Source organism: Vanessa cardui, chromosome 11 (genome assembly GCF_905220365.1).
Source record: "Vanessa cardui chromosome 11, ilVanCard2.1, whole genome shotgun sequence".
In the NCBI taxonomy this organism is placed as follows: Eukaryota; Metazoa; Arthropoda; class Insecta; order Lepidoptera; family Nymphalidae; genus Vanessa; species Vanessa cardui.
Genome location: NC_061133.1, coordinates 7,747,558 through 7,775,006, shown reverse-complemented (window position 1 = coordinate 7,775,006; position 27,449 = coordinate 7,747,558). Strand labels below are relative to the sequence as shown.

General features: G+C 35.3%; 1 protein-coding gene across 1 annotated transcript; it reads left to right on the top strand.

Moving 5' to 3' along the window:
- Nucleotides 1–24,239, top strand: LOC124533420 (telomerase-binding protein EST1A). The gene is made up of 24 exons (XM_047108661.1): nucleotides 1–1,372; nucleotides 2,349–2,491; nucleotides 2,710–2,870; nucleotides 3,695–3,964; nucleotides 4,053–4,179; nucleotides 4,281–4,564; nucleotides 5,047–5,181; nucleotides 5,278–5,384; nucleotides 5,826–5,994; nucleotides 8,315–8,804; nucleotides 8,884–8,994; nucleotides 9,883–10,044; nucleotides 10,663–10,724; nucleotides 11,697–11,848; nucleotides 15,616–15,776; nucleotides 16,103–16,176; nucleotides 16,254–16,351; nucleotides 17,249–17,411; nucleotides 18,892–19,009; nucleotides 20,111–20,281; nucleotides 20,682–20,835; nucleotides 21,429–21,734; nucleotides 22,268–22,407; nucleotides 23,005–24,239. The coding sequence occupies exons 1-24, from the start codon at nucleotides 319–321 to the stop codon at nucleotides 23,044–23,046; spliced, it is 4,854 nt and encodes a 1,617-aa protein (XP_046964617.1). The 5' UTR covers nucleotides 1–318; the 3' UTR covers nucleotides 23,047–24,239.
- The last annotated feature ends 3,210 nt before the right edge of the window (nucleotides 24,240–27,449 follow it).

Sequence of the window (27,449 nt, the reverse complement as noted above, 5' to 3'; positions counted from 1 at the left end):
TGTAATCCAGCAAATATTTTGGTTCTGTGGACAATGGACATAATACAAACGTATATTATTTGATGCATTGTTTTCATTATAATTATATTTATTTTTTGATAATAAGTTTAAACGTGGTGAGCATTTTCTTTAGAAAACTGTTGTTGAATTAAAAAAAAAATTGAATTGCACAACTCTGGTTATCGAGGCACTTAACATAACCTTTATGCCTGTAGTGAACTGTTAAATTTATGATAAGTATATCAAGTTAAATGAATTACAGTTTTTATTGAGAAAATGTTACAGTACTAAACGATTATTTCTTAATGTGTCATTGCTATGGATGATGACTGCAAAGATTATAAAAAAGTGAAACGTCAACAAAAACTTTATAAACCAGGTAGTGGACCCCTAAGACGATCTAGGTATGGTTTGGATGCTAAAATGGATTCCTATGATTTAGATAATAGTCCAAAAGGACGAGATGCTCATTACGGATCTCAGCACTCAGTAAACGGTGAAGATGTCAATGTCACATGTAGAGAAGTAGCAAACACTCGCCATAGAAAGCCTGAACAGCAACTTTACGTACCAAGAACGGGAGATTCGTACTCAGATATTGACAAGCAATCTAAAGCATCTATAAAATGTGATAATACTAGTCAATATAATAAGAGACGACCATCAGGAAAACAAGATAATCATACTTCTAGTGGTGATACAGGGCCTTATTCTAAAGATGCTTCTCAAAGAGATTGTCAGTATAGAGATAATGATGTTAATTATAATAGGCATTACAGGCAAGGCTCTGAAGCTAGATCAGTATCACCAAGTCAAAGTTTATATGACCAAAAATCATTAGACAGAAATAGAGACAGTAGAAGTATGGAGACATGGGCAGGACGCCATAAATCTAGGTCTGGTGGCAAACCTCCATCTGGGAGAAGAAATTCAGCTGGTTTTCCCTCTGACTCTCGACCTAAACACATCAACTTAGACAATATACCACCTCGATTTAGGAAAAAATATTTAGAACAATCAGGGCATCAAAGTTTTGATAGTGTAGACCAATTGAGTAAAGATCGTTACAGCAATAATGATATGACACAGTCATCTTATAACTCAGGCCCATTTTATAACTCTAGTAATACAAACTGGTCTCAGACCTTACCTTCCAGAGGAAGAGGCCGTTTAAGAGAAAATGAAAACTTTGATAGGGAGAAATTTATAAATTCATATTTAAAAAATTATGAAGTACAGAACTCCAGAAGATCTACACCAAGTAATTCATACATGAATTTATATGAACCTAATGCACTGGAAAAAAGTTCTTATGACAAATCAGATTCACTAAGCAGTGATTATGAAAATAAAATTAAATCAAATGATAGAGGTTAGTTATAAATTTTAAGCCAACAAATTCTCTGTATAATCAAAAATTATTTAAGTATTTAATATTTATAGGTATTTATATTTTTTTCATTTGTTGATATGTTATTAATCTATTCAGATTATATACTGGAAATTACACCTCTTACCAGTCACTTGTTTCTTTTATATATTAATATTAAATTTTTACTTGAAACTAGTTGTCACTGGAGCTTTCCTCATGTTTTAGGAGTTAGTTGTCAAGTTGGCATAAAAAAGTAGCCAATGTTGTTCCGTGAGGTTCAACCTTGTTTCATACCATATTCCTTCAAAGATTAGATTTTTGGCTGTGAAAGAGCAACAAGCAGAGTTACTTTCATATTCATAATTTTAATATATACCTAAGAAAGAGTTCAAGTAATTTGTTATGATTTTTATAAAACTATATTTAAAACTGTGGCTGTATAAAAGCAATTGATTTCAAAATATATAAATATATAATATAAAAAGTGATCAAAAATCTTTAAAAAAACATAAGCAACTGATGATTAATAAATTAAAAAAAATCTTGAATGTTACATATCTGTAGTTCATGAAGCTTTAGAAATTGATTTGATAAATTAGCTTATAAAGTAATAAAAATGAAATATATATTACTTGAAAACATTAAATTCTGTTGATACATAAAAGATTTCTGGATAAGTAATTTATTTATCAGAAAACTGTAAAATATTATCATCTTCATAATATGGTAACAAATCCATGTTAAATAAAATGTAGGTAGATTTTTTTATACATATGTCAGCTAAGATGGCATAGTTCATAGAAAATGTGGATTTTAATCTAAGACTAGGTTTAATTCTTTACAATAATTAAACCGAGAGTCCACATTTTGAATTGTAGTCCATCTCATAAAGGCATTGTCCAGTCGTCAGATGAGTCTATGTGTCATTATCATACTTTGATTGTGAGCATTAATTCAAATATATATTTTTTTTTAGGTTCAAAAAATGGTATAAGTAGAAATGAGACAAGATTTAATCATACAGAACAAGATAGTAGAGAGGTAGATAGTAGTGAAAACCATAATGATAGTGAATCTATTTCCCAAATATCTACAAATCTATCAGAAATGACTAATTTGGTAAGTTTAATTATGTTATTATACATTCTGGAAGTCTGCGTAATGTTTGTCTTATGTTCATATTATTTTTATCACAATATTCTGTTTTAAATATCTTGAGAAAATGGTAATTTTTTTTTGTATTATGGAAAGCATACTTATCATTTTGTTAATGTTAATTTTATATAGACTTTTGAAATGAAAGTTTTTGTTAAAACTATTGAGGTATATGATTACAGGATTGGACAGAAGAAGTGGAAAAGAATATTAAACTTGACGACTTGTGTGACTCATCCGCTTCATTTTCTCAAAGTACAAAACCTTCCAATGTCCAAGAAAACAAAACTGTTGAGCAACGTGACTCAAGAAGAAATGGTAGATCTCGTCGTAGAGACAAAAGGTAATTTTGTGTTCCAATTACAATCATTAATTGCTCTCAAGTCACAACCTGGCACGATAATCAATGAAAGCTTTTTTTAAGTAATGCTTTAATTTTTAAGTCAAAAGTCAAAGTCAAAAATCTTTATTCAATATGGAAGCTTTACATTTAACTTTTGGGCTCCAATGATATAAAGTTCTTTTTAGTGTTTTGCAAATGCAATAAGATTAATCGTTAACAACTTTATTTTATTCATTTTTTACGTATTTATTATATCGTAATTTATTACGTATTGTGTACGTATTTAGTCTGTTAGTTAATCATAATCTGTCTAATTTAAAGACACACTAGACATCATATTTTTGATTAAATTTAAGGCCATAGTAGTAGACTAAAGTGCCTTTTAATTAGTTGCAATTTTGAGGTAATATAATTTTAGTAATTGATTATTTATTTGTTAATCTTTAGTTCAAAAAACAATGTTATTCATGCACATATTATATTATTGCAAGTATTCATCTGAAATTGTTCAATGTATCTTTGGTTTAATCTGTAATATCTTTCATATCATTAATGTGTATCTCTATCTGTAATATGAATGTTGAAGGAAACGTATTACAAGTCTAAGAAAAATAAGGTGTGAGTGCCAAAGTACTCACGTGTGCAATATGTGTGTAAGCAAGTCTTACGCTGACGTCATCTGACGATCGAAGTCTCGCTTAGTCCCATAGTTACCGATCTCTAAGATATTTCCACGTCAGTAAATATTAATAGATTATTATTTACCTTTACATAAGGGAATTGGCAAAGATGTAATGTGAATATGATTTTTGTAATTATTTCAGGAGCTCTAGTCGAGGGAATCGGAATCCTGAAAAGAAAGAAAGAAATAGAAAGGACAGCAATGTTAGCATACAGTATGAGCCAGAGAGAAATAGGAAGGATAGCAATGTTAGTATACACCATGAGGCGATACCATACGGGCTGAAACAGCGAGAAAGAGAAAGACGTGACAGTCACCGGAGTAATCGTTCTTCTACCATTGGGAACAGTAGAGACGATTTAGATAGATGGAGATCGCTGCGATCTTACAGTAGGGAACAGAGCTCCGAGAGGTAAGAATATATAACAATATGTTATGATAAATTGTCTTTGTGTCGGGCAGTGAGTAGCTTATGTTTAAATTGTTATTTTCATTTATAGAATGATAGTGTCGCAGTGCAACAGCAGAGACACATCGACTCATAGAGCTGCAAGTCCCAAGGAAATCGATGGGTTTAGGGTTCCATCCTCAGCTAGTAAATCTGGTACCTGGGCTTTAGCTAATCAGGTACGCTGCATATGTACGGCTATACTAGTTTCTAAAAAAATAAATCACTACTATATTTTTTATAAATATATCCGTAACTTTGATTTTGTTTCCGATTTCAGAAAAAAAATAACTCATCATGGAATGGCGGGCGTGGGGCCAGTACAGAAAGGAAACACTCACCAACTCCGAGCGCAGTGAGCGAGGCGGGCGAGGGCGCGGGCGGCGGGGCGGGCGGCGGCGCGGGCGGCGGGCGGCGCTCGCGCAAGCGCACGGGCCGGCGCCGGCGCAACGCGGAGAACGTGCAGCCGCCCGCGCCGCACCCGCCCGGCGCGCAGCCCGCGCCCACCAACGTGAACTGGCGGGAGGAGATCATCGAGTCCAAGAAGCACCACACAGGCGACAGGTGAAATATATGCTTTATATCAATTGAGGATTTTTTTTGTGTTTAAACATATTCGACGACCTCCGTGGTCGAGTGGTGTGTACACCGGTTTTCATGGGTACGCCACTCTGAGGTTCTGGGTTCGATTCCCAGCCGAGTCAATGTAGATTATCATTTGTTTTCTATGTTGTCTTGGGTCTGGGTGTTTGTGGTACCGTCGTTACTTCTGATTTCCATAACACAAGTGATTCAGCTACTTACATTGGGGTCAGAGTAATGTATGTGATGTTGTCTCATATTTATTTATTATTTATTTATATGGATTATATCAATTGAGGATTTTTTTAAATGTTTAAACATATTAGCACACGGTTCATGGTAAGGGGACTGAGACTGAGTTTCAGAGTCAGAGTTGACGTCAGCTTAAACATATTTTAGATCCTCTTTTACTTTGTATAATACATATGACACATATATTAATTAAAATATTTTTTTTTCTTTAGACAATCTGAAAGTGCCAACCAGAGAAACAGATTAAATAGCGTTCTTTCGGAAAAATCTACGTCAGAATCGACTGCTCACCCCGGCTTGATCATCTTACCACAAAGTTCGATTACTCATATGCAAAAAGATCAAGGGTAAGGTGTTTTCTATAATATATATTTCGTTACTTAATGTAGTTTTCATAGTATATTCTATCAAAAAAAAAAACTATAACCTTTTAATGTTTTCAGACGTGGACCTTTAGAAACTCAAAAAACTTTATTCGACCATCATAACCCATCGAAACCAATAATAGTACAAACGAGTCCGACGAAACATGACGTTAGATTAGAACGCGGTAAGGACAACTATTATATTTATTAATTCATTTACTACCTAAACTTGTCACCCGTTAAATATGAAAAATAATAAGTGAGGGTTATGTTGTCTTAAGTTTTTATTACGCGATTATTACACATTGAAATAAAACAAGTTATAACGGGTAGACTGACCCGTGACCACGAACGCTGTAAAGTGTTCGAAACGTCGGGATGTCAAAAATAATTAATATATGCGATTTAAATCCGTTATAACTAGTTTTCAACCGACTTCAAAAAGGAGGAGGTTATCAATTCGTCTGTATTTTTTTTTTTTTTTTTTGTGTTTGTTACCTCATAACTTTTTACTGGGTGAGTGTTTTAATATTGTAAAAAGATTTCGACTCGGATGTAATCCAATGTATATGTGACTGATAAGTAGTTTCCGGCGGCAGCTAATGGTCGTACGCGTGTGCGCACAGGGTCGCGCGAGGCGGGCGCGCGCGGCTACGAGGCGGGCGACGCGCTGCGCGGCGCGCGCCACGTGGCGCTGCTGCAGAAGGTCGACCGCGCCGACGCCGTGCTCAAGATGCACACGCTGCGCGGCCCGCTCGCGCTGTGCCGCGACTGGCCCGACGTCGCCGAGACCAGGTCACAAATCAATTTTATATCATTTAGTACAAGTTAAGGAACACTGTAAAAGTTGTGTTTTTTTTTATTTCTAGTATAGTACGACACAAATTAGATGTAGCATCGGAAAATGGAATGGAATGAAAATAAAACCGATTACTGCCAATTTACACAACCAATAGAAATAGCTACCTATCGCGCCATTCGACGCTATTCGTTGCTATAGATTCAAGCGTCAGAGAAAGCAAGTGCATGTAAATCGACGCGTCAAATTGACGAATATATTAGGTCATATGATATTACAAGTTATTACGTTTGTGCAAAGATCATATTCGCATGAGTAATCAATATTGATAATTTGGGATAGTGTACTCAATTCAGATGTGATCGGATTTACGAATTTTGCCGATGCGACATCTATGTTGTGTCGTACTATACATATTTAAAATATCATATCAAAAATTCTATATTTAAATTGCGCGCAAAAACGCTACTTGGACAATATAGCGTTGCAGTAGGGTCGGTGACGTCGCTTAGCTGTATTTTAATCTGTGGTACATATAGTAGAAATGTTTACAAGAAAGTGACTTCGTCATAAGCCCGGCCAAGCAGGAGCGTTTTGTGTCACGTGACAAACGTTTGAAATCTTGCATTTTTATTTATGGATTTTTGAATAAATTAAGTATTATTTTGAACTTTCGTTAGTAAATAACCATTTTTAAACTCATAATATACAGTGATTACAATAATTCACAATCTATTTTTCGCATTGTCAAATAGCCTTTTCAGTATTAAATAATACTGAAAATCGACGATGTATTACAACAATAAATAGAGCCTCTCCTTCTATTCACGTGATATCGTTCTTTGCGTGTCGGAATTGTGATTGTTCCTTTTATATTCTTAATATCGTCTGTTCATCTTTTCATCCGTCAACCTCTTGATATTTTCCTATCCTTTAGTTGACGCATTATTTCTGCGTTTCGTTCTAAAATCCCTTGTTATATCCTGTTCATCTCCATTTTAACCTTATTTTCATTATTATGAGTTCAGTTACTTTTATATCGTCTTGCATCTGCGCTTTTTGGATCTTTAAGTGTTAAATATAATATTTATTTCCATACCCCTTTGGCGAGTCCTTAGCTTAGAAAGACGTTTCTGGGTTAATCAAGGTTGGCAATCATATGCAAGAATATGATAGAATACGCGAGTTGAACATCTTTATAATATCCCATATATTTCCTATACAAACCCAACCCTTTTCTCATAAACTTAGATGTATACTTTTTTATGTTTGTACGCAAATTTTCCCACTCCAGATCCCTGATTCGCTTATTGAGAAATGTTTTCAAGTGACCAGATTTCTCTGTCTTACATCTTTAGAAATATCCCCAATATTCCAAATAGGGCACTCTATTTCGGTACACAATGTACACTTTGTTGCATTAGAACTTTCCAGCGATTCATATTATTTCGAGGCAAATACTATATCTCATTATTATATATATCTACACAAGGAAACATACAAAGCCTTGCTATATTATTGTCATTTTTATTCTATTTGCATTATGACATGCATCTAATCGACTCTTGAGAAGCCTGCTCTACTAGTTTACTCCGTAGGTCCGTCAGTATTCCTGCTTGTACTCCTATTTAGTATGATTTAGAAAATATCTTGTAAATATTTGATTTAAGGCTAACTTGCCTGTAGTATTCGTTGATGTTCCTACCGCCTTTATATGTCATGGTGTAATTATGACCCTCATCCATTAAGATAGTATATATACTGTCTGGTATATTTCCGCGAGTTTTTTTAACTTTTTTTTATATGGTCACTGAATCTTTGATAATTTTATTTGTTATGTAGTCTGTTCCGAGTGCTTTATCAATCTACTGACTCTTAACAGCGTTTTCTATTTCTTATTGCAGGAAAATTGGTATATTTTCTATTTCGTCGTGTTTCAGATTTATGTTTAGTCTCAAGATATTATTTTCAGTACAAACTGTTCTATAGAGTTCAGAGGCAGTTAGGCACATTTTTATGTTGTTAGTTGTTTTCCAACTTTATTATTAACGAGGGTTATTTATTTATTGGTTTTTTGCTTGTTTCATTAAAAATGTTGTTTTGATTCCACCTGACCTTTTTGTGTGATAATTTAATGTTTTTGTTTTTATTACAATATGATATACTTTAGTTCTGTTGTCGTTAATTTTTGTTTTACTTAATACTGATATCGATCTAAGGTTCAGATTATCGTATAATTTTTTAGAAGCTGACTTTTTTCTGCGTAAAGTTCTTATATATTTATGAAATGTTATAATTATAAGTTTTATTCCTCAGGAAGTTTCTACAGGGTGCTCTGGAAAGGTTGTTGACATCCGATTTAAAATACTGCCAAGCTGATAATATTGAACACCAGTTTTGGAAAATTCTATACTATAACTTCATTGAAAATTTAAGAAAGAGTATCTCTACGGTGACTCCTGAAGAGAAGCCCGAAGTAGTGAAATTGATAAATACAATTATCGAGGAGGGAAACGTTTTCTTCGAGAATCTCGTTCAAACTTTAGAGAAGACTTACAAGTTCAACACTGAAGACTACATAAACGACAATCACGTTTTGCCGCCCAAAGGTCTCGGCTACGTCGGCTTAGCTTTAATTTCAGTTCAGAAGCTGTATGTGTTTCTTGGTGACTTAGCTAGATATAAGGAGCAAGTGAATGAAACGAATAATTACGCTAAAAGTAAATTTTGGTACACCAAAGCACAGCTAATAAATCCCAAAAACGGCAGACCATATAATCAGTTAGCTATTTTAGCAATATATGCCGTAAGTTGACAATATTTACAATGGTGTGACTTATTAAATAATACTATGTACAATTTGTAATTTAACGTTTATATTTCAGAGGAGAAAACTTGACGCAGTGTATTATTATATGCGAAGTTTAATGTCCTCGAATCCATTTCAATCAGCTCGTGAAAGTCTATTGTCGTTATTCGAAGAAAATAGAAAAAAGGTATTTATGATTTTGAGATATATGTCAATTATAATAATTAAATAATTGTTGATAAATAACGATAATTTAAACATTTCATATTTTATGTCGTCTTGCTCGGCATCCGGCCGTTCGGTGCCAGTGTTAATTTTTTTAATAGTATTAGTAAAGATCTATTGATTATTTTTATATGAGATTCTCGTGATTTAACTATATGAAGCAGATTTGCATAATCTTATTGACAAATACTTTGTAGCGGAAATTATAGATGCACATATATTAAAATTCGAAATTAAAATAAATGTTTCTCCCAGAATTAATGTCTTGTTTATGACAAAAAACTACCATGCGCTAGTATTTTCCATGTTTTTCAAATACCGTAATAATAATTTGAGTATTGATCAGCGCAATCGATGACGTCATCGATAGCGACCTCCCGGGCACTCCATCGGGGATGTAGCATACAGGGTTGCCAATGTGTGGGGAATTCCCCAAATTGCGGGGAATCTTAAGTCGATCGGGGATAAGTGTGGGGATTGTCACATGTGAGGAAAATGAGGGGAATTTATACTTATGCGTTTTATACCAAAACGATCAGTAATTGATTGTTTACCCGTCTTGTAGTCGATTGTTAGTTAGCATTGTAACAAAAACACATTGTATACAGACATTAACCACGACTAGTGTGATGCAACGAAAAAAAAAGGTCGTCAGAGTAACATCGAAAATTGGATTTTATTGTTAGGAAATGAAAACATGATTTTTTCCTTTATTACTGTGTGAGGAATTTGTGGGGAATTGGGACATTTATTTTCCCCAATATGAGGAATTTCGCTAAGATTTTTGGGGAATTAGGTGAATAGGCAACCCTGGTAGCATAGCATTTAAAAGCGTCCTCGTGTCCGACAGTACGAGGCGGCGGAGCGCAAGCGGCAGGCGGCGGCGGAGGCGGGGCGCGGCGAGAGCGCGTGCGCGGGGCTGCGGCGCGAGGTGTGGGTGCGCGCGGGCGGCCAGCGCACCACCACGCTGCGCCCCGCCGACGACGCGCTCGCCTCCATGACGCCCGTCGAGGTGCGCGCCCGCCATACGCACGACAACACATACTCACTTACATCGTACTTTTAAAAATAACCTATCACGGACAGCCGACATGGCCCAGTGGTTAGAACACGTGCATTTTAACCGATGATTGCGGGTTCAAACCCAGGCAAGCACCGCTGTTTCATGTGCAATTCAATTCATTTCGTGCTCAGCGGTGAAGGAAAACATCGTAAGGAAACCTGCATGTGACAAATTTCATAGAAATTCTGCCACATGTGTATTCCACCAACCCGCATTGGAACAGCGTGGTGGAATATGTTCCAAACCCTCTCCTCAAAAAGGGAGAGGAGGCCTTTTACCCCAGCAGTGGAATTTACAGGCTGTTGTTGTTGTATTGTATTGATAACGATCCTTGTGAGGAGTGGCGATGCCAGTATCAGATTTTTCTTTCGCTACGAAGGATAACTTGACTTTAATTTAACAATATCACTGATAGCATATATAAGTAGTTTAAATACAAAGTCTCGATTAGGCATTTTACATATGTCTCTTATTTCGTATACGTAACGTTCTGCATTGCATTCACTTACAGACAACACATTTGTTTGTATGTTGAGATTTTTAGGTTAATACTTATTTTTGTTACAGTTAAATAAAAATTTCATCACAAGTTATTTACATGTTCACGGGAAACTGATAACAAAAATTGAGTAAGTATTACTTATTTCAAATCCTAGTCCTAATGATTATTACTACAATACTATTTCTTTAATTATTTTATAAAAATAATTTTATGGATTAGCTATCATACTGATAGAAAAATAAAACCATAAGATTGATTTTACATTGTCTTCAAAAATATATATTTAATTAGTGATTGGCGGAATATAGGCCAAAAACCGAATACAGGGTTAGTTTAGGTTAAACCGGATTTTTTTAGGGTCGCTATATGATTAATGCACAGATTTTATTGTACGGAGCTTGGCTTGCGTCAGTCAGCGAAAAAAACAAAGAATAGAAACATAATCAATAGATACAGATAGCGGCGAAATAGTTTAAACGAATTACTCTGCCACATCACAGTTCCAGTGGGACCCGAATGTTTGGTCGAATGTGCCGAATAAAAATATGTAACGAGTATTTGACTCGATTCTGAACTAAATTGGCTTTTTACAAAGATAACCATTTCAAATTGATTAATGTAAGCATAACGCGTCTGTGAAAATCGATTTCTAACGGATTTAGTAAACAAATTTTATAATAATAAAAACAACGACGACGACGACGAGCTGAGATGGCCCAGTGGTTAGAACGCGTGCATCTTAACCGATGATTGCGGGTTCAAACCCAGGCAAGCACCACTATATATATGTGCTTAATTGTGTTTATAATTCATCTCATGCTCGGCGGTGAAGGAAAACATCGTGAGGAAACCTGCATGTGTCTAATTTCATCGAAATTCTGCCACATGTGCATTCCACCAACCCGCATTGGAACAGCGTGGTGGAATACGTTCCTAACCCTCTCCTTAATGGAAGAGGAGGCCTTATCTCAGCAGTGGGAAATTTACAGGCTGTTACTTTACTTTACTTTAAAAACGACCCACTGTACATAGAATAGTTTTTTTTTGTATATGTGACTTAACACGTGACCGTGAGTAACCGAAGTGTTGTCGGCGCCAGCATGGAGTCGTTCCACGCGAGCGCGGCGCAGATGCTGCGACAGTTCCGCGCTCTGTTGCACCGCCAGCCGCTGCCGACGCCCGCCGCGCGCCTGCTGCAGCTCACTGCGCTCAACATGTTCGCCGTCGAGACCACCGCCGCCTCGCTCAAAGGTATCTCTATCTCTATCTCTCTCACTCACTCATACCCCTCTAACTTCCTCCCTATCTATATATATATATAGGTCTTTGACGACCTCCCTGGTCGAGTGGTGTGTACACCGGTTTTCATGGGTGCGCCGCTCCGAGGTCCCGGGTTCGATTCCCGGCCGTGTCGATGTAGATTACAATAAGTTTTCTATGTTGTCTTGGGTCTGGTTGTTTGTGGTACCTTCGTTACTTCTGATTTTCTATAACACAAGTGCTTTAGCTACTTACATTGGGATCAGAGTAATGTATGTGATGTTGTCTCATATTTATTATTATTTATTTATTATCTCCCTTAATATCTCTCACTCTATCTTCATGTAACACCCCCCCCCTTTCACTCTTACTCTCTGGCTACTCTTACTTTTGTTTATAAAACAAAATGCATCTGCAATACAAAGCGCAATGTATTTGAGGTTGATAAAAAAGTTGCCATTTAGACTAACCTATGTTGTAAATATGAATACCTATATTATAAATATTTATTATTTACACCAATTCCATTGGATATCCGTTCGACATTATTGTGTTAGAGTTATTTATATTCTTGCTAACTATAAGCGGTTCCGTGAAGATACGTCGAACGTTAGGACGTAATATAATTTACAAGAGACACGAAAAACGATTTAGCGATTCACAAGGTTCGATTTCCGCTCGTAATTTGTATGTCATACATTTATTTATAGCGGTTCGAGTGTATTGTCCTTGTGACGGTCATGTGCGTGCATCGGATAGCATGTTATGCCGTTATTATTGCTCGGAGAAGCTGGAATCCGACCCGGTTATATCATTAACTTTAATAATTACTAAAAACTTATTACGATACATAAATTATTGAAAGCAAATACATATATTTTAGATATCAAATGATACGGTTCGTAGGCGATTTTTTACAAATGTAATAAATACAAATTAAATTTTTTTTTATTATAAAATTAAAAGTTAGACATTTAATACATATAAAATATAGTGATATTTAATTTTATCATTAAAAAACAAATGCTTAATAGCTGTAAAATTGAGTGTTCTACTCAAATAAAAACGTTTTTTTTTTTTTAATTAATAACTGTTATTAATTTGATCATGTCCATTAAATCTATAATTTTAGTAATTCAACACTTTTGTTATTTTCATTAATCTTATATATTCTATCTCTACTCGCTGAAGATATGTATCAACGTGATGAGACGCTAGCTTCTCATGTTTTAACTATAAATTATATTCTACTCATAGTTTTCACAAGAGAACCCAAAGCATTCATACGTCATAAATAAAATTTATAGGAACGATGATGAAAAAAAAATACGGTAACATGAAAACAAAGTGTGTATATTATACTATATTATTTCAAATAACTTTCCTGAATAAGTTTAATTTCATTCTTACTATTTTTGACATTTTACTGATATTTTATGAAAGTGAAAAGTAGTATTAAATTGTAAGAAATACTCGACGAAATCTATATGTTTTTATATTGTCTGTGGTGTTTGTTTGTATCTTAATAACCAACATATATCATTTTATAATTATAAAAATGTACGGTGTTACTACACTAATAGCCTCAGTGAACATGATAGCGAAAATGTAAAAAAAAAAACACAAATAAATATAATCTTTAGAAATTGATCAGTATCAAAGTCAGTTGCATTTAAAGCAAAACAAAGCTTTTTCCCTCACCACTTGTGTTGAAATTATGCCTGATGTGCTTCCAAAACATTAATTATCTCCTCAATCGCAACTCTAAAACTGCAAATAGCAAACGATTCTCGGAAAAAATATTTTAATTACTTCGGCGGTTAAGATTTATACATAATATTACAAGTTTCTTATAAAGTGTTTAAAAGCTATTTAATATGTTAAGTTTTAATAGCTGGAATTCTAGTTTTTGTGACCTTCTCAGACAAGCGAACCGAAACGAATACAATCGTTGCGAGAAATTATTCAATCGATAAAAAATGCTATTTTCTAGACTCACGTAATTAGCTATGGTAGACTATCAGGACTGCAATAATAGGTAATAGGGCGATAAAAACAAAGTAAAAACGGATTTGGTTGACGCCGTTTCGTTTGAATGATGTGTTTATTGCAGGTTTCTTTAAAAATACTTTATAAATATACGTTAGCGGTCGTATTTCCTGCAGTTTTGTGTGCAACAAAAGCTTATAATTACAAGCTGGAGGTTGTTGCACTGTAGGGTCAGCGCCGTCGCCTGCGTCGGTACACGTCGGTGAGATTGTAGACATGACGACCGAGGGTTAACAAACCGATTCCACTGACTCCGCTCTTTTATTTTTGCATCGACGGTTATTCATTAGAAAAGGATTTCGGTAATCGTTCTCAATCTGTTTCGAGATAAAGTTGATTTATTAATTATTGAATGTTTCCTTTAAATAAACACCTTGTTTTGCATACGGTCATTATCTATACACAATAAAACATATCGATGCAAAACATAAAATGACTATTAAAGTTTACAGTTGTTATTACTTCTCGGGTAATGGTTGTATAAAGATGATAAAATAAATTTTTATTTTATTTAAACAATCAATAGAAGGTATAAAATCCGCAACTACAGCGAATACCATTTAAAGCCTTAAAATTATTATGGCAATAACGACATCACTAATGTAACTGCTATTACTACTAGATTTTTATTTAGACTTAAGCGGTCTTAGTGTTATGCGTCTAGTTTTGCAAGTTTAAAGATAGTAAGCGACTCACGTTTGCAGGTGTAATCCGTGCGGAGTATTTTTAGCCGACTATTTCTATTTATAACCGGCCGGCTCGCTGGCGCTGACATGTTGTCCGTCATCGTCAACGCTGTCTCTATTCTTATCCATTAAATATGTCAATATTTCTCAGAGAAAACTGTTTGTTTTCTTTTAATTTAATTTTTTATACTTAATGATTATATAATATGTAATTATAATTCAATTTAATTGTTTTTAACATGTCCTTTTACAACGCAATAAAGAACTCCTAATGAAAGGTTTGCTCGTTAATTTAAACAAGCTTTGTATAACATTTAAACTGTCCTAGTGTTTTTTTCGCTGACGAGTAATAAATGTACTTATTGTTTAAGTAAAAAAAGGATATCTAGTAATATATTCAATTGGAATTGAAATGGAATTGGAATTCTCATCGTTGTAATCTTTATTCCCCGTAATAAAAATATTAATTTGAATTTAAATACGTTCAGTGGGTACTTAATTCATGCATATAGTAAATATAGCTATAGTACAGCTGTACTATGTATGAACTAATGTTTTGATTACGTACTGTAACAACAGACACTACACATAAACATTTTGTTGTATCTAATGTGTATATATATTACATTATACTAGCATATAAATTAGAGAATTTGAGAGCTGAGATGGCCCAGTGGTTAGAACGCGTGCATCTTAACCGATGATTGCGGGTTCAAACCCAGGCAAGCACCACTATATATATGTGCTTAATTTGTGTTTATAATTCATCTCGTGCTCGGCGGTGAAGGAAAACATCGTGAGGAAACCTGCATGTGTCTAATTTCATCGAAATTCTGCCACATGTGCATGCCACCAACCCGCATTGGAACAGCGTGGTGGAATATGTTCCAAACCCTCTCCTTAATGGAAGAGGAGGCCTTATCTCAGCAGTGGGAAATGTACAGGCTGTTACTTTACTTTACTTTACTTTTATAAATTATTACACGTGCCTTTGTCCATGGTTTAATATGATTTAAAATGTAGGAAAAGAAAATGGCGGCGAAAGAACAGCGTGGCTCGAATGCGCTTTGGGGGTGTCGCTGCTTATGTTCGGCGCGCTGCTGGAGCGCTGCTGCGCGTTGTTGCCCGAACCGGCGCACACGCAGCAGCATGCGGACGCACTGTTATTATTACCCGCTATAAAGGTACCTACTAATGTGGTGATCGAATTATTTATGATTAAATCTTTATCTCAGATTTAGCGATTCTTATATTATTCTCTGAAATTTATGAATATATTGATTGACAAAATACATTGCAGCAAAGGATTTATTGATACCTAAATATTTTTTGTAATTTTATATAATTCTCATTCAAAAACAAACGTTTTGAGATATTTTGCTAGAGATTTTTTAACGTCATTTAATAATCTGTATAATTTTTTTTTCTCACAACAAGTAGTTTCAAATCATTAATGATAATGATTAGCTTTTTTTAAAGTAAAGACGAAGGTTAATATTTTTCTTTTCAGGTGTGGTCAGATTGGATGTTATGTCACAGTAGCATATGGAATCCGCCACCATCATTGGACAGTTTCGAAATAGAGTAAGTACATTGAGATCGTGAAACAGGGGAGGAGTGGTTGAATATTTTTGGAATAAATATTGTTTGTTTGTGTTTAGAAACGACAGCGATCCTTGGGATTGGCTCGCGAAGCTTATGAATATACTCGAAGATCTCGACGACAAATCTATTGAATTCGAAAGCGAAATGAAAGAAGGTAACATTTACAGAGTTAATCAAAAGTTTTCATACTTAGTACTGATGGTAAATCAATATTGAATAAAGATGTTTTAGTATTTTAATGTGGAAGTATACTTATATGAAGTGTTTTTTTTACATGAGGCTAAGATTTAAGCGTCCTAACTTCTGTAGAGGAAATGTGCCACAGTGTCGATTTTATTGGTATTTAAATATTTTTTTAATTGTAAAGCTTGGACTTGTAAATGTACCCAAAAGATTGACGCTATAAAAAATAGTATTCCCTCATCATCAATACGCCACCAACATTGGGAGCTAAATATTTGTTATTTAGCTCCCAATGTTGGTGGCGTATATAAAAGACCCGCTGAGTTTCTTTCGCCGGTTCTTCTCAGGTCAGGGTGTTCCTTTTTCCGAACCGGTGGTAGTGTTTATTTGACAATCAATAAGAAAGTGTAATGCTTCTATATTGAATAAAGGAATTTGAGTTTGAGTTTGAGCTAAGATGTTAAGCCTGCTGTGACTGTAGTTCACGTACACGAGCTCACTCACTTTTGAAACGGGAACACAATAATAATAATAATAATAATAATCATTTATTTCAGACCATAATTTACATAGATCCATATAGTGTTAGTAAAAATAAATTAATTAATCTTAATACCTAAATTGGTTAGTAAGTTCACAAAAGCAATTTTACTTAATTATTTATGTATGACATTTTTTTTTTAACTAATTTTAAACTATTCTACTGGACTACGTGAAGTCGTATCCAGTGAGCTAGTATTGGTGAATCCCAGCGGTCCGACAATGCACGCAAGATGGTGTTATTGATAGAAGAATGGTGCAAAGTGTTATTATAGTGGCTCCTGTGCGGCGTGTGCGACGTGTGTAATGTGTGTGTGTGCGCGCGCAGGGCTGGCGTGCGTGCGGCTGCCGGAGGACGCGTCGCTGGCGGGCTTCACGCCGCTCATGTACATGGAGCCGGCGGCGGCGTGGCTGCGGCCCGCGCCCGCCGCCGCGCCGCACAGCGCCGAGCACGCGCTGCGCACGCGCAAGCTGCTGTTCTTCGGCACCGAGTGAGTGTTGCGCATTCGGTAGACAGGGACGACCGGGACAATTCTGGTGTCTTTTTTTGCCTGAAGCAATTTTAATTAAATTGAAATACTCCAAAGTTCATTTTTATTGCAATCGAATGAATGAAATGTTTCTATTTCAAATTTTGTTTCTGAAGTGTTTATTTATCGAGGCATTTTTTTTAAATACTCTTTTATTGATTAAAATTTTGTTATCATTGTTATACACAAAAAATAAAACAGATTTGCTGTAAAAGTATGTTTGCCTTCGAGTAGGAGATGCACAGCAACACAATTTTTATTATAAATAAATGTTCATATATCTAATCTATTAGCACCGTAATAACAGTTTCTGTCTATAATAAAAAATGTAATTATATAATTAAATTTTGCACAAAGGATTAATTTTTTACTCTACCTTGTTTAAAAAAGTCATATAATTGCTCATTGAAAATCTTCTTCAATATTAGAATCGAATTTAGAATTGTTGTTTCTGAGAAAAGTCAGGGTATGTTTGAGTGAAATGCGTAAAACCACGACAGGATTTACTATGAAGTTGTCTTCTATATGAAACATTATTTACATACACCATGTATTCGGTATTTTTTTTTCATTTGGACGTCTTATATTTTAGAGAAATTACTTCTCATAATGGTTGTTAGTCTGGGCCCTTTTCAAGCTAACGTTGAAGAATTACTTCGTGTTAGATATTTGTATCTAAACTTTCTAAAGTAGACTTTACTTTAGAAAGTTGAAATATAAATATTTGATCGCGATAACTGTTGGTACAATGTCTTTTTTTAGAATAAGTCGCAGCAGCCGTTTTTATGTTTAGAGATATAAGAAAAAATAAAGGTCAACTTTAGTTTGACATACAGTTCTCATTAAAATAAATAAAATATTCCTTTTATAATTTAAATATTTTCTGTCAAGACACGGACCAATTAAAGGCTTTAAAGATTAAAATATATTTGTATAAACGTATGGTTGTGCAGGACACAGTATGCGTGATTGTAATATGATATCTCATCAATGAAAAAAAAAGTTGGGTAAAGCCCTTGAAAATACGTTACAGTAAAATAAAATGATGACGTCCCTGGAGAATTATCAGAACGCCACACTTATTCATATACTTATATAAGTATTTAAGTACTTGTTTATACAAGAATTCTTATGAATATGTTTTAGTAAAAGGTTTTTTTTTTTAATCAATCAACGATCGATTGATAAAGTCTTACGTATACGCTCAGGGTTTGGTAAATGGGACAATTTTTTTAACATATTTTTGAATTTTACGATTGAGTTTCCGATTCGATCTATTTGGTTGCAATTAGAAAGCCTTTACTGTGAAGTTAGCTTTTGTATGAACATTTTATTCCTAGAAGATTTTTCCGTTGTTTCTAATAGAATAGATAAAATGGGCCATAAGCAATTGACATTGTTAAAAATGGCAACAATAGCACTACAGCTGTACTACGCACAGGTACCTCGTGGGCGTGGAGCCGCCCGTGCTGAAGCTGGAATACCCGGCGGGCGCGCAGCCGCGCTACGTGAGCGCCGTGCAACACGCCAAGGTCAACTACGCGCCCTTGCAGCAGCTGGTAAGCACTTCACTATGACTAAAGTTATTAATTTCGGGATATTTATCATGTTTCTTATTTTTGTTCGGTGGAACTCGATATTTCGACATTGTCTACGAATGTCATGTTCACGAGACTGAAGTTTGCGGGTAGATGCTGATAATGTTAGAGGTGTCCGTATCGAACTACCTCCTTTCTTGTACGTTTGCTACGTAAACACCGGTCACCATTACTGTTGTCACTTCCACCCCTACCATTGTCACTAGTTGAATTTATTTTATGTACACTCGACATTCGATCCCGTGTTTTGCAGACGAAACTCACCGTATCAATTCGCGAATTTTTTATTTTATTTTTCCACCGAACAAACATGGTAAATATCCCGAAATTAACAACTCTAATAATAAAAATAACCATGTTAATTTAAAAACTTCACTATGAATATTCTATACGCCATTGCGTCATTATTGGAATTAAATTTACTTATTAATGAATTAAAATGTGTGAAATGTTGAATTAAGTGACGTCATAATATTGACGTGATATTTTGATGAGAATTAATCTCTGCCAATTTCATTTGATTTTGCGACACAAAGCTCGCTTATTAAGAAGTCAAATATACATTGCGTCTGTCTGTCTCATAATCAACGCTAAGGTATAATAATTTTTAATTGATGTAAATTTTCAATTATTATAAACAAACTATTGAGCTTTTCAAAGAGATCGTCCTTGTTGGAGGCTGTCTGTATGAATGGGAGTGATGTTCAATTGTTTTTTATTTTAAAATCGTTCATTTCGTTTAGATTAAATTTAAAAATTGTTCCCTTAAATCTGGGATATATTTAAAAAAAAAAGTCGAACTAATTTTACAACCGAAGGGCATGACGACCTCCATGGTCGAGGGGTGTGTACTCCGATTTTCATGGGTACGCCACTCTGAGGTCCCGGGTTCGATTCCCGGCCGAGTCGATGTAGATTACCATTGTCTTGGGTCTGGGTGTTGGTGGTACCGTCCTTACTTCTGATTTCCATAACACAAGTGCTTCAGCTACTTACATTGGGATCAGAGTAATGTATATGATGTTGTCTCATGTAATTCAAAATTGTCCTCGTTTATTTTAGACGGAAGATTCAGGAGACGATGACAGTGCCAATGGTATAACGAGTGGCCCGACCAGTCTCAGCGAGGAGCTGCCGGAAGGTGCCGACGAAACCACACGAAAATTACTCAGGAGGAAAGAGCAACTCGAATCTCGGAAAGCGACGCTCGAACAACGCCGACAACGAATGCAGGTCTGTGACACATTGCAGAAACATTCTTTAAACAAGTTCGTGCCGATGTTATATTTTGAATACTTAAACGCGTATTACTTGTTCGGTTCGTGTAATTTTACGAAAAAATTATGGAAAAAACTTCGACGACTTTTTTTTCCCTCGCGATGAAATTGGTCGAAAGTAATATTTTTTGCTTCAATCTCTTGGAACCTTCTAACTTTTTTAGACCGGAACTGGAATTTTTCTTGAACCGGTATATTTTTTTTTTCATAATTATCTGATCGAGATCGTACGATAAGTTTGGCGTGAGCAAAATCCATAAATATGGTAATAGCAGTAATAATCGAGTGAATTAAAACAAGGATGCTTTGAAGGTTTATACGTAACACGGCGTCTACGATTTGTACTATTTTTACAGGAAATGCTCAGCAGCAGTTGGGTGAGCGTTGAAGTGGAGGTGCGTCCGCGCTGGCTGGTGCCGGACACCAACTGCTTCATCGACCACCTGCCGCTGCTGCAGGCCGTGGCCGCCACGCCCGGACAGCCCTACCAGCTCGCCGTGCCACTCGTCGGTCTGTGTCACATCACTTTAATATTTGTATTTGTTAACTGTAATCTTGACAAACTAAATGTCGGTGTCAAACAACGGTAGTATGTTGTAATGTGAATATGTTTTAATGAGGAAATTGATTTTGTTCTATAAGTAAAACATGAAACAAATTCTGTCTACAGATGTTTAATATACATATAACTTTGTATCGTAAAATATTTTGCTTAATAATGAGTATATATAGATCAAGTATTAAAAATTATTCCGTTAGTAAATAAAACGCAAAACAGTTTTCAAATGGTACACCATGAATATGTAATAAGTGTTAATGCCGCTATTTGATGATTTTACTTCGGTTCAAATTTATTCTAAGAACATGAAAAAAGCCATGACACCAGATAACGCTAAAACATGAGTCACGCATGTTGACATTCCACTTAACGGCAACGACGTCGCGAATAGTACATTTGGGGCTATTTTTTCATTAGTCATAATCACTCGAATGAAATGGCCCAAGGAGGCATCGGCTCCGAGGCCATACTACACCTGCACACGACGGCCGCTGGTACAAGGGGGTGAGGCTAAACGAGCGTGTTCTGTCTGTCTGTCGTGCAGTGGTGTCGGAGCTGGAGGGTCTGCGGCGCTGCGCGCGCGTGGGCGGCGCGGCGCGCGAGGCGCTGGCGTGGCTGACGGCGGGCGGCGGCGGCGTGCGGCTGGCCACGGCGCGCGGCTCGCTGCTGGCGGCGCGCGGCGTGGCCTTCGCGGCCGAGCACGACCAGGCGCGCGGCACCAACGACGACCGCGTGCTCGCCACCGCGCTCAACCTGCACGCCAACCTCACCGCCGCCGCCGCACCCGCCGACCCGCCCGCTAGCGCCGCCGCCGTCGCTCCCAACTCCGCCGCCAACTCCACCGCTAATGGTTTGTATTGTTTATGCGAAAGTATCCCAGTTAAGAGAGAGAGAGATGGCCCAGTGGTTAGAACGCGTGCATCTTAACCGATGATTGCGGGTTCAAACCCAAGCAAGCACCACTGTATATATGTGCTTAATTTGTGTTTATAATTCATCTCGTGCTCGGCGGTGAAAAAAAACATCGTGAGGAAACCTGCATGTGTCTAATTTCATCGAAATTCTGCCACATGTGCATTCCACCAACCCGCATTGGAACAGCGTGGTGGAATATGTTCCAAACCCTCTCCTTAATGGCAGAGGAGGCCTTATCCCAGCAGTGGGAAATTTACAGGCTGTTACTCTTAACTTACTTTACTATCCCAGTTAATAGATTACTAACAAACAAACAACGACAGCAATGTCATAAGTTTAGAAATAGACGCTGAGACAAGATTAAATATTATTGATTTTCTTGAGCAAGTTCCGATGGCTGGAGGGCTAACTAAAATGATCGCTTGTCTTTTCGAATGCAACATTTGTGACCAATCGTGTCCGGCACAGAGGGCGCGACGGGGCACGTGCGCGAGGTGGTGCTGCTGACGGACGACCGCAACCTGCGCGTGAAGGCGCTGGCGGCCGAGCTGCCGGCGCGCGACTTGCCCTCCTTCGTCCACTGGGCGGGCCTGCATCCCGATCGACTTGTGAGTTGTTTTGTCTATTAAGCTTACGTACTTACGTTTTGAAGGACTTTATTTACGTTTTGATGGGCTTTGTGGTAGGGCTCTGTGCAAGCCCGTCTGGGTAGGTACCACCCACTCACCAGTTATTCTACCGCCAAATAACAGTACTCAGTATTGTTGTGTTCCGGTTTGAAGGGTGAGTAAGCCAGTGTAACTACAGGCACAAGGGACATGACATCTTAGTTCCCAAGGTTGGTGGCACATTGACGATGTAAGGAATAGTTAATATTTCTTACAGCGTCATTGTCTATGGGTGATGGTGACCACTTACCATCAGGTGGCCCATATGCTCGTCCGTCAACCTATTCCATAAAAACAAAAAAAAAAAAACAAAATACCATACTTTAAAGGAGCGCATTAACTCCGATTCTCTGGTAGTGGGTTTTAAAAAAATTAACGAAGCTCCGGCAAAAGGCCGTATAATACTAGTATATGTTGTTCTATATTTTATAGCACAAAACAGGGCGAGCCGGTTTCGATTGAACTCGAACACGGTAATGATGCCATAACCGATTGTTGCAGTGAGTACGATCCTGCAATGTTTGTTTTTGCTTACAGAACACAAATGCTGAAACTGCTACCCCGAGTCCAGACGTTTGACTCAGTAGTTGCGACCCGAACACGACGCCCGCGTTTAGTTGATGTCCCTCATGGTTTATTGTGTTTGACGCGAATTTGTTACGTCACGTAAGTTAGATTTAGAAACGAAATGAATTTTTCGTCGCCGACAATCGTGCTCTGCAATCGAAAGGGCGACGCTTTAAATGTATCACTTAGTATAGGAATTGAATAGTATAAGTAAAAAATACACCAATAGAGAGATATAATAATAATAAATTTTGTTAAGAGCTTTAGGATTCCACCTCCGTGTTCCTGGGCCACATTTTCATTGTTAATTATATTTTTGTCTCTTATTTTTTTTATTTTAAGCTATTGATTAATTTTAGTACATCAATAAATTGGTGTTGCTGAGCTATTTTTATTTACTTTTTGTAATATATTAAGTGTATTTTTAATATTTTTAACGTAGTGATTTCAATAAATAAATTGTAATTGTTTAAAATCAAATGAAATGGTTTCTTGTCGTTTCCGTCTTTAGTTCTGCTATTCTCCTTGTTAACATTAGTAAGAGTTTTAGCTAAACTAATTCCTCCGCTTACTTGTTGCTCGCTGTTTTAATAATATAAGGCACGTTAATCTATCCTAGCCTGTCATGTTACGATGAACTTAATAATTCATTTTATATAATTTTATTCCGATCTTAATATGCGTATTGTGCCATTTAAAAATATGTTTCGCTCAGCAATTTTTAATTTTTTTTTCTATAAATCCATATTTATTTTTAAAAACATTAAAACGACTGCAGAGTAGATGAATTTTAGTAATAAGAAATAAACACTGAACAAAGATAGTCCATCATGACTTTATATCGCACTATAAATATACATATACAAACATATACTTTTGTTAAATGTTTAAAATATACACACTTTTACTATCTGTAATGAAATCATTTTATTGTAACGTATTCCAATGAGAAATTTATTATTATATAGTATATTCTTCTATTCGTTTGTTTTGCATGACGCAGAACATGTTTTGATGGTACACTCAACATAGGGTTTTATTTTACTAGATAATATGTAAAGTGTTTATAATGAAATGCAGAATATAATGATTGACTACTATATAGATAAAGAGTATTATTGTAACGAATTCTTTTTCATTTTTGAATAAAATTTGATGCTGTTACTTTTTGTCTTAATCATGATGTTAATAAACATTGATACTTATACATTCGTATTATTTTTACCCAACACGTGTTGTTTAATATTTATTTAATTTGTAATTCTAATATTACTGAGTTTGAAAATTGATTGTTAAGCATCCTTTAAATAAATCAAAGATAGTTTAACCTAAAAGTGACACTATGAGTAACATCATATTGGCGACTTGAGTATTTATTATTTCTTTTTTTATCTCACTTCTTGCATTCTAAAATCATATAAATATTGACAGTGCAAGATTCGTACATATCTCTATTGATCACGATATTTTAATTCCAATTTGAATTTTTGAATCCAATTGTTACGAATAATATTAAGGACAGATGACTATACTGAACTACCATTGCATAAGATTCCCACCTGACGGCAGCAAAGGTTTCACGGGTAATATGCTACTCAATTATGAAACGAATTTCAAAGGACTCTAAACCAGTGTTATTAAATAAGCATCTCTATACTGAAAATGAATAGTAAATCTATTTATGGCCGTACAAGTGAGAAATTCCAATGTTAAGACTTGAGCAATGGGAATTGGCAATGTTCCGAGGCGAGGCAGCGCGCACCGGTGCGGAGGTTGTAAAAGCACCGTTATTCTTATTTACCGTGCGCATCTCGCTTTGGGCGCTCTGTGTTAGCTTATTTACTTATTTTATATATGCGCGTACTGCGACATTGCGTCGTTCCCTTGATTTATTTTGTGGACAATTTATAACTCCAATACATTTCGGAATTAAAGAGTTTTTATTAGGAGTACAATATATTTATTTTTTACGTTGTGTGGAATAGCTAATTAGACGGTTTTTCTTTTTATATACGCTTATAAATATTATAAAGAAAGTCTACTTGGTATTAAATTATCAAATCGGATACTTTTGTTGGGTATGTAAACCTATCGCGTATATTAAAGGTATAATGTAAACAGTCATTCTGTGTGTTCAATTACATGAAGTGTAGGTACTTCACTGATATTTTGTTGTTTACTGTATAAGGTTGATATTTGTATTGTACCCTAACTAATATTATAGATGCCAAAGTAAGTTTATGGTATTTGTTCGTTACGCTATCAAGGTTTAACTACTCAACCGATCATGAAATTTTGCATACAAATTATCAGGAGTACCGAAAACCCTGACACGAATTAAAAGCGGAAGCGTTTTGAAATTAGTTCCTTATCGTTTTCATCTTTGGTTAGGTTTTGCAATTATGATGATAACTGTGACTTTTCGAGAGCTTCATATTAACCATTTTCAAAAAATAAACGTTTTCCTTAAAATATTCGTTTTCAGGAAAGGAATCTGCCATTGTCTCGCGAACCTCTATGATTTAATGGAACCCTAGGAAGTATTGGTTCTCGATCCATACTTCGAGCGTGGCAATATTCATAGGTGATGGTGATCACTTATGTAAATAAAAATAAATAACATTAAAAATAAGAAAAAAACATTTAAAAAAATTATAATAAAAGGGTTGTTTTTGTAGGTGCCGATTTAAAAATATATCTTGTCTATTCGCCTTTATATCGATCCGCATAAATTATAAAAATGAGTGAATTCAAACCTTATTGTCTATACATATTATAAAGAAAAATTCAGAAAAATCAAATGTAATGAGAATAGCGACTTGATAAACAAATTAAATCAAAATATAAAGTACTTTCTTTAAGTAGATTCTTGTGATTTCTTTTTTATAATCATTATGCTGAATCAAATTAAATCTAAAGCTGCCGCCCCGTCCGGAATGTAAATTCTACCGAGATGAATCGACAAGAAAATCAGGAGTTATTCTTTCTGAAAAACAGTTACATAGATTATTTATTGAATACCATAATTGAATTATTCAACCCGCTTGGAAATCAATGAATACATACTAATGTACACATTTTTATCATAATTTTTTTATAATATAGAAGCCTTTATCGAGCAATACGCCTTATCAAATAAAGTTTTTTAACATGTCCTTTAATTTTTTTTATTGGCAACGCTAATAGTTTTGGAGGAATTTTCTTATAAAGTATAAGTAAAGATACCTTGCCAAGGAAAGATGAATTGACTTTGCGGAAACGGAAATATGGTGTTACAGGTTTTTAATGCATCACGTCTTCATACAATGTTTCTATAAAAAAATCAATACCATTACGGAAATACATAATATGCTTGTAAATGTATTGTGATACCGTCATAATTAGGCGTACCAATTTTGTTAAAAACTTTCGAAAGGGAGTCTCGAGCTCTGTAATATATGAAGAAACTCTAATGGCAATATACGAAATGACTTGTTACTATGACAATATACTAACCTAATAGTATGAATCTTAGTTTGCTTTTTTTTTAGGGAAGTTACCTACTATAACCTGACAGTGACAATGTCTTTTGTCCTGTAATTTAACAACAAATGAAGTATAACTTATATTATTTCTCATTTGTTCCATTTCAATTTTAAGATAAAAAAAATTAACCGGATATATTTCGGGTATTTTTATTGTTATAATTTTATCATTACCAATGTTTTAGTAAGTTCGTACGTACACTTTAGGTTCTGGTTATTATGCTTCCCGCTAACAGTCTTAATTACATTCCATGTCGCACCTATTTTATCCTCAGGATTTATGAGTGTATTTATTATTTAGGTTACCACAAATACGTAACTATTGTATGAAAAGCAATGAACCGCGAAACACAATCTACAGATGACTGTGACGTTTTTGTTTTAAGTAAATTATATATTAGCGATCCACTCTGGCTTCGCACGGGTGTAATAACTGATACAAAAATATACTATAGAATTTCTATAAATAAAATATTAAAAACTTCTAATAATTTTAAAGATCTAAGCATATATATGGTAAACTTTTTTATACTACGTAATGAAGATCCAACAAATCTAGTTTATTTATTTTAGCCAATGCAATAACTGATTAACTTTATTATTATTTTTTTTAATTTATAATTAAATATTTTATCTTGGGCCGAAAATCTTTGAGGAAGCGCTACGATTCTGTAACAATTCACTCCGTATCTTCTTGAAATGTTGACAGCTAATTTACTGTATCTAATACGCTTTCTGAAGACGTGTATCATATAATTTGTATCATTATTATAGTTTACGTCCCATGTTACATTTTGATTTTTTACGCTTGTATTTTGCGATATTTTTCCAGAGAACCTTTGCTGGGTTCAGGGTAAAATAGTTATAATCGATATATCATTTATTCCATAC